The 9443-nt window shown below is 36.6% G+C and overlaps 1 protein-coding gene across 1 annotated transcript; it reads left to right on the top strand.

The window, feature by feature from the left end:
• The first annotated feature begins 3490 nt into the window (after positions 1-3490).
• LOC148854088 (uncharacterized) lies at positions 3491-5612 on the top strand. The gene is made up of 2 exons (XM_088984815.1): positions 3491-5208; positions 5316-5612. The coding sequence occupies exons 1-2, from the start codon at positions 4366-4368 to the stop codon at positions 5469-5471; spliced, it is 999 nt and encodes a 332-aa protein (XP_088840941.1). The 5' UTR covers positions 3491-4365; the 3' UTR covers positions 5472-5612.
• Positions 5613-9443: the final 3831 nt, after the last annotated feature.

The raw sequence follows: 9443 nt of genomic DNA, 5'->3' as shown, positions 1-9443 counted from the left end.
TCCGTTTATTTGTGATTATGGTTTGTATTACTTTTGATGTAAAATTTGCACTTTTTGTCTCATTTGCATTGATTAGTAGTTCAAATTTAGCATCTGAACTAATGCAAAATTTGCACTACTTCCTCCTACCTTAAGTTGCTCACATACAAAATTGGAACCACGCCCATTTGCTTCCTACCTTACTCGCCCCCAAATAAATAGGCCTCCTCCAAAATCTAACTTCATTACTCTTTCGACGAATTGGAGACTACATTTTTACTTCCTATTTTACTTATTATAAACAAACACAACAAGGTCATATTTGAAACAAAAGTAAACCAAGGTTTATGCTCAATTCATTTGCACTTTATACATTTGCATCAAGGCAAAAGAAAATCACATTATAACTAATAGGAAGAGTGCAAATATTTGGTTGGCAACAATTAAAATGCAAATTTGTACGTAGATTTATGCACCTACCCCAATTGGGCGAATGCAAAGTAGGTCCAATTTTCCATGCCCACTTTGCACTCCTCATTTGTTTTCAATCATAGGTAGGAGTGCAAATGAATCAGATCACTTCTGATTCTATCCTACTATGTTGAATTTGAATATCCCCTTGTTGGATTTTTGGGTCAGATTGGACAATAGGCTCCAATTAATATATATGTGTGTGTTATTTATTTATTTCTAAATATATCAATATATATATATATATTATATTTTATAAGTTTTTTATATTATTTACTTTTTTATAAAAAACATGTATATATGATGAAAATTGGTGAAGAAAATACTTGTATATTTTGTTTTTATTTATATAAATTGATATATATATTCTTTTAATAATTTATTAAAATTTTCAAAATTAAATATGATTAGATCAAATTCAAATATCCAACAGCTTTAACAGATTTGAATTTGAATATATGTTTGTAAAATCCGATCGGATCGGATCAGATGGGATACATACCACGATTTGAATCCTATATGATCCATTTGCTTTAATCATGGGGAATGGTGTTTTCGTTGATAAAAGACGTCGTATATGAGAGTACATACAAAGCTTACTGCCCCCCCACCCCACCCCACCCCCAAAAAAAATATAAATAAAAAATAATAATAATAAATAAATAAATAAAGTCTTTATTCAAAAAAGAAGAAAGTATCTTTTCTAAATACATGATGTATAGACAACCAGCTACTCAACAACTCAACAGCCCTATAGATCAGCACAGAATCTGGTAAAGCTGTTTGCTCAAAAATCCTCAAGTCTCGAGTTCTCTCTGACCAAATGGCCCACAAGACACCTAAAGGGACTGCTGGCCAGCATACTCTCCCTTTCCTTGACAAGCCCGCGACACCCCCATTCTAACAGAAAGCATCACCTTCAAAGTAGTGATGGCGGCAATGTATCTTCTTCTAAGACCGACCTAGTGTCTCTTCTGCACAAAGAAGAAGATCTAAATTTGATTTGTACTGCTAGATCAGAGATAAAAGAAGAAAATCTCATCAAATCTGAGTTTGTATCATTTGATCGAAGAGAAAAGAACAAGATCGGAGTGAAAGGTACCATTCACTTAAATCTTGGTTGATCTTTGTAAAGCTTCGATTTTCTGGGATTAAAACTCAATTCTCAGTTGTTGCTACTTTCCAATGACATTATGATAGATCCGAATTAGTCGTTACATTCGCCTCCAATGGAGTTTCGTGAAAGATGAGAGGATGGGAGAAAAGGGCAAAGTTTTACTTCGGTAAAGTTTGACAAGATACATTTTTACTTCGATTCTTGGTATATTTTCACATCATAAACAAATAAACAAGAATGAATGCAAAGCTAAACCAGAGTGCATTTCAATTATCGGTATATTTTTACACCGTAAACAAATGCATGCAAAGGTAAACCAGAATTTGCATCAATCCAAACTTTTGAATTGCAACCAAATGCAGTTTTAAGAATTTTCTTGCTCTATCAAACTAAATTGTTGTGAAAAAACCCAAGAAAAAAGATTCAAATGTCATCCAATTTGAAAATAAAAGTAGAGATAAAGAGAAATAAGCATAAGTAAAACACAGATTTATGTGATTCGACTTATAAACTAAGTTTACAGGCAAATGAGGAACAAAAATCCTATAAAATTGGCAATGAAAAAAAAAAATACAAAATTGTGCTTTTAGGAAAAAACCCTAAGCCTCAAATACATCCAATATCTTACACATTTCTATAAAAGTGGATTCATGGCACAAACATAACACAATAGCGGATTCATGTCTCACAGATCTCTCACATAAAAACCCTACACCCATGGGTGGATTCATGAAGCGGGTCACCACAAACATTCAAGACACAAACATTGCTAAGAGCTACCCAAACCAAGGATGGAAAGATTTTAGTTTTCCTACAATAATTACTATTTATTTTCTTCTATTTTAATATTTTATAAATAAAATATGGGCAGTGACAACCCCTCTTAATTTTTGCCGTGCGACAATAACCCCCTAATCTGTTAAGTCAGAATATATTAAATTATCAAAATATCCACTTAAACCTTTTTTTTTTCTTTTCATTATCCTTAACCTAATCTAATCTTCATATTTCCTTCCTTATCTTCGTTGCTCACCGATCACTATTTTTCTCTCCTCCCCTAGTTTTTACCTCTACTCCTTTGGTGCTGATCACCACTTAGCCTCAACATTCTTCACCGGTTACCCCCACACAACTGGTCGAATGGGACAATCAAAAGAGTTGCAATGATAGTCTTTTTTTAAGATAACAGAGACCAAAATGATACCTTTTACGGAGAAATGGCTGAATGACACGACTAACAGAAATCACTAATATTGAACAAATCAATCGATGTCATTCGTTCAAATAAATAAGAAAGATTAATTTGGGGATTTAAAATTTAGACAATCGAATGATTTTTTTTTTTTTTTTGAAGTTAATGGATGGAATGCCACTGAAAGGGGTATTTGTCTAACAGCTAAAATACAGAAGAGTCTTTGTGGCAAATTAAAATACAGGAGGATCTTTGTCAATGACCCCAATAATACAAAAAGGTCTAAAAAATAACTGCCACGTCAACAAAACCATTCATATAACACCGCCCAAGTCACAATGAGACAAAAAGGTATTTATTAATTTTGTCTTTTTGACGAACACACCGTAAGCACGGAGTTTTTTGCAAATACATTGTAATGATGAGATCGTAAGGTTTTTATTTGTTTTGTCCTTTTGTGATTTTACGCACGGCTCCTCCCGCCCATGCCAGTCGGCGCTCGGCTATTTCTTTTTGTTTCATGCGCTATTTTAAAGGTAAATTGCTGAAACTTCCTCTAATTTGTTTGCCGTTGCTAAAACTTCTTTTATTAATTACAATCACCTCCCCAACTTTTTGATACAATTTCTTTATGTTACAATTCTTTCATAAGTAACAAACAAATGTCGAAAACATATATACAATTAAAAAAAAAAAAGGAGAAATCACAGCTTTTGTTTTTGAGCGTTGATATAAAAGGCCATTTTGAAAAACAAATCAAATTTTAAAAAAAATCTATATAATAAAAAATAACTATATAGATATTTAGAACATTTCCATGCCTCTCTTTGGAGAATTATAACAAAGGGATCAACTTACTGCGAGGTTGTTACAAATTTACAATTACCAAACTACGCGGGAGATTTCAGCAGTAATTTACCGGTTTACCCTATTGTAAAAGTTATAGGACGACCGACGACCCATCAAAAAGCCTCTGGACTCTGCTCCTCTCCAATTAACAACAAACTTCGGTAGTTATGAGGGCCACGGTCAAGAATAAAACCCAGATCCATCTCTCCCTCTCTCTCTTTCCCCTCTCTTCAGAATAAGTAGCCACGTGGCATATTAAAAACCATTCTTTCGTGCCTGGCCTGAATATCTGTTTCACCAAAACAGATTTACCGAGTTTTGGATGATGTGGCAACACCACTGGACCCAAATTTTACAGGTTTATTCAGTTACATGACGAAGCTGACGTGTCACGTGGTCACTTGGGACCACAGAACTCGTTTCTCTTCTGAGTGAACTCGGTGAGATTGGATCCTACATGGGAGTTGAGATCTAGTTATAGGTGGGTATGTAGGATGTACATCTCGACCGTAGCCTACGGCCCAAAACAAGAAACCATATTTGCAAGTTGGTAGTTGGGCCCGACTGATGCGAACTGTGATTGTTCCGATTGATTAAATCTACGACCACTTGGTATGATAAAGACAAGTATTATGACAAGTAGAATAGTATCGAAACATCGATACTTTTCCCTTTACATGGATCAAGTCAATGAGTCGTCTCTGAGACACTCTTGACTCTTCTTCTCGGATCTCCACTCCTACTCTCCCCTCGGCGCATGTTAGATCTCATCTCCCTCTCTCGCTCATCTCCACTCTCTATCCCTCCCTCCAAAGACAGTGAGACACCCAAACTCTTATCTTCTGTCTCCATCTACCCACCACCACCACATGACACAGAAGGGCGTAGTTTAGCAGCTTCAGACCCCAACCCCAAGACAGCCATGGATCCCACACGGAAAAAGCACCCAAAACCAAAATCCAGCAGCAGCAGCACCACCACCACCCACAGCCACAACAAGCCCCTGCCCACAACCCAAGGTCCCATTCCTTCCTCCACACTCAACAAAATCACCGCCCTCTACTACTCCAGATGGAATGCAAACCACAAATCCCATCCACCCTCAAAACCCGCAGATCCACCTCCTCGTGTCGACACCCATTTGCAGGCTAAAGCCTTGACACTCTCCGCCAATGCCGACTCCTTCGACGGGTCTCTCCTTAAAAATAACCACCCCCTCCACCAACATGACCAAAAGCCCCGCCACCACCACCACCATCACCACCACCAACAACAACAACAACGGCAACGGCAACAGAACGGTAATCTGTCGACGGAGATGGAAAAGAAACAGATTAAAGAGGCGAAAGAGAAAAACAAGGTAACATCCAAAGAAAAAGATGAGCCCAGGAGGCCATCGATTTCTCTCACGACCGGCAGGAGGAGGTCCTTCTGTGATTCAAAGATTGAGATGAGCGACTTCTTATCTGGTGTTGGGGCCAAGGTCGTCGCCATGGACATGCCACCATTTATGCAGATCCATGCCGTGAGCTATGCGCGGAAGGTGTATGATAGCTTAGAGAAGTTCACTTCCAAGGCCTTGGCTTGTACTCTCAAGAAGGTAAGTGATAAACAGTACTGGATTCGATCTAGATTGAGTGTGTATTGTTGGTGGGGATTGGTTGATCTTGACGGCAATCGTGTGGTGTATGTATTTTGATGTTGCAGGAATTTGATGGGGTGTATGGACCTGCGTGGCACTGCATCGTGGGGACCAGTTTTGGGTCCTTTGTGACCCATTCAGTGGGTGGGTTTTTGTACTTCTCCATGGATCATAAGTTGTATATCCTCTTGTTTAAGACCACTGTACAGAGAGCTGATTGAATGTGATTGATATGTGAGAGAATTGGAGAGTAGGCCTAAAATCATAGAAAAAGCAAAAGCTATAAAGTATTGTCTCTTTTGATATTTGTATATGCATATTTATTTCTGCTCTATAAATTGGAGGGGGTTTTCTTTGTTCCATTGCTCATTCTTCTAAATTCTAATCCCAATCTCATATTGTCAAATTCCTTATTTTGGACCAACCCCATTTTATTGTACATGTTTTATTGTGATATTATGTGATTCAAATTGATCTAGAAGTGTGTGCAATGGGATTAAGAGAGACAGGTTAATTGGGAATTAAGATTGCTTCAATTCGCTAGATTTCCTTTTAATACTTGGTGGAGATTTTAGGAGAAACTAGACACCTCCAATTGATCCCAATTCAATGAGAGAACAGAGTAAGAGTGTTTTCACAAATTAGTATTAGCTTTGACTCTTCTATCTTTCCAAAATTTCTGCAATAAATCTACTTTTTGCAACTTCTCCAGGTGAGAGTGGTGACTGCCGACTGCGTACTTGATCCTTTTTCTTTCTTTTTCCTTGGTTATGTAAATGTATGAATTAGTACTCTGTTTCTGTCAAGTGTCAAGCAGACCGATTTTCTATATTCTTGCTGTGAGAGCTCGACGAGTAACTTACTGACACTCAACTACAAATATCCTAGGATAAATATTTCAAACGAAACTTCATGGAAAAGCAACAAGAAAACAACACACAGAACATGGAAGAGATGACAGCGGAATCTGAAGTCTGAACACCACATCATCAGGTTCCAAGATTAAAATCCTAGGCCTAGATCACCCACCTCTTTAAGATCAATCTCTAAAACCTCCCTAAACCAGCTCGGGGGCATAGATGATGATGTTATGGGTCTTTGGGAGACATATGGTTAATGACTTTGTACTCGTCACAATAAAGGAAAGCTATACATATAGGCGGCTGAAGGTTGAGTACCCTTGAAGGGCTGATAATGGCCACCGAGATGGACATTGGGAGTATTGTATTTGAAAATGATGCTTAATGGTTCAAGTGTTAAAACTCGGCGAGGCCACTATTAATATGGCCGAAGCCTGGGCAGCTTAGGAAGCTCATAATTTAGCCTTCTCCCGTATCTATAGAGGGGACTCCAAACTTGTCATCTCTTGCTTGCTAACGAATCTCAATCGCCTTTGGAGCATAAAGAGCATCGTTGAAGACTGCCGAATCAGGCAGCTGACTGGATAGCCCATTAAGCCCAATCTTAGCCCAACCTTTTCCTCCATGTTTCTTAAATTTTAATTTGCAAGATCTCCCTTTTCCTTTGGATTTTATTTGTAATTTGTAATTGTGATCTCCCTTTTGGATCTATCAAAAAAAAGTGTTAAAATTCGGCTACTTTTGTTCCACCACGACGGGCAATTGCCGACTGTTTTTTTAATGCAGAGCTATTCTCCAGAGGTACCCAAGTTACCCTGTTGAAATCATACTAGAAAATGTAATATGGTGGATCACAAATTGGTCGCCTATGGGCTTAATCATGTGGGTTTTTCTTTTTTTGTCCTGGAACCAAGGACTGCTTGTAACCGAGTAATTTTTCAATGAACTGAGCCTTAGGGCTATTGAAAAGAGATAAAATAAGGTTTGATAACAACCCACTTTATCCAGAAGAATGGACCACTGCAATGCAGCATCTTGATAGTGTTTGTAGTATTCTCTTTTTCTCGAGTTAGGCAATAAATTATTTTGAGGCCATACCCAATGTTATTGGTCCCAGTCATTTGGGTTCTTACGAGGGATAGATTGAATATGTTCTGGTCCCAGCCATTTGGGGTCTTGGGAGGGATAGATTGGATATGGTCCTAATCTTTGGTATTTTTATTTTGTACAAAATGGTCGCTCTCATACTCAAATCTGTATTTTCACACTTGTTCACCTAAGAATTTACCAATACTCCAATTAATGGCCCCTTAGATGGTTTTTTAACTTGAATGAAGACATAATTCCAACTCCTGAGAGGCTAGCACACAATGACACATAGTTGGAGTCCAGATTTGCAATGCAAACATGCTCTGTACTTGTGTGTTCCTGGGGCCAAAACCGTGGAGACAACAATCATGTTGTGATATGCAGCTATAAATTATGTTGGAAGTTATATCGATAACATCTTTATGGCTAGAAAATCTGGTCTTACATATTTGAGGGAAAAACTTTTTGAGGGCTTTGTTTTCTTATATAAACTAAATAGGAATTCCCATGCATCTACACTGATGCACAGGGACGAGTAGAGAACAAGAATTAGAAAAAATAAAAAAAATTATTTAATTTTTATATGTAATAAATTAATATAATATAATATATTAAATTTATTATATATATATATAAATTCATATATAATATAATATATAGAATATATTTTTATAATTTTAAATATAATTATATAAAAATTATATATTAAAATTAATAAATATTATAATATAATCATATTTGGATTTTAATAAGGTCAGATGGGGTTAAATCCGAATCCAATTTAATTATTAATCAGATGTAAATTGTAACATCTGGATCCAATCTGATTATATAAATACATTATCTGAAACCAAAATAATCAAATTGGATGTAGAGTCAGACTTTGGATTTTCAGGTATCATTTACAAGCCAAATAGCAATTGGACATATGGTAGAAAAAACATAAAAGGAATCAAAACATGAAAAAAGTTGAGAGGAATGACAGGCCTAATCTCATGTGTGAACTGAATTTTATTTTATTTTTTGAAAAAGACAAATCAAATAATAAGGGGAGCCACATAATCATCTCCTTCCTATAATATATAAGCATAGATATTAGGTTGTATCCACTGAAAATGGAAAGGCATATATATCACTCAACTCCAAAAATAACCTTGAGATAAGTCTATCATTGATCATTTGATGACATCTTTTTCTTAGGTGGACCCAGGCTATATATTGTAGGATACTGTTGGATCCAAGAAGCTCCAATCCAGCTGAGTTCATTCACCTTTGATCGTTTATCTGCATGAGTGTTTCATAACCAAGGTTCAAAGCGCAGAGGCGTATCGGTACTTAGATTAATACGGAAATAGAGTTTTTTTTTTTTCTAAATTTTGGTTTTTAAGAGTAAAAATAGGGTTCTTTTTATTAAAAAATGGTGGGATTTTAAGTGTTTCGGGACCCAAAAGATATGATACAGGGTGTATCATATAAATACTTTGAACCTTGTTTATAACCAGCGATGAGATTACCCCAAATCAAAGGGTGGTCCACATCAGAGTAAGAAGGAAATTTCACAGTGAACAAGAGGTTAATAGTCTAATTAAAGCTGTAGTCTATTCTATCATTGGAGTTTGTGGTGAAGTCTTCCTCTGAATCTGTCATGTAAGGGTGTCAATGGACTGGTTTTGGATTGGACCCTGTTCAAATCAAAATCAATTTGGACGGATTGAATGGACCAACAAGACATTGATTTGGACCAATTCAGACTTAATGATCTGAAGTATTTATTGGATTGGATTGGACCTGGCCCATCCATATTGAATTTATATTGGATTGGGTTGGATTGAACCAATATCTGGTCCATCGATAGAAGATAATAATATAGGTGTCAATGTACCAGGTTTGAGTTAGAATTAATCTAAATTAAAACAAATTAGATCGGGCAGATATTAATTTAGTCCAAAATGATCCAAAATATTCATTGGATTTGATTGAACCTGATCCATTTATAATGGACTTACATTGAACTGAATTGGATTTGGTTGGACCAAATCCAGTCCAATTGACACCCCTACTGTCATGGACTGCCTTTTCATGTGGGTTCTTCTCATTGGTAGGTAGTAGGAAACACTCATGCAGGTAAAAGACCAAGAAGAACTTACTGATGACCCAATAACATGGTTTTTAAAAACGAACCGGTGACCAAATCAGTCAGGGGCCTGTTACTGGTTTGAACGGTCCGACCGTTCAACCTGAACG

Source organism: Nelumbo lutea, chromosome 4 (genome assembly GCF_056320005.1).
Source record: "Nelumbo lutea isolate HS-2025 chromosome 4, American lotus-T2T, whole genome shotgun sequence".
Lineage (NCBI taxonomy): Eukaryota > Viridiplantae > Streptophyta > Magnoliopsida > Proteales > Nelumbonaceae > Nelumbo > Nelumbo lutea.
The sequence above is the reverse complement of the archived record's forward strand: the minus strand, read 5'-3'. Positions and strand labels throughout refer to the sequence as shown.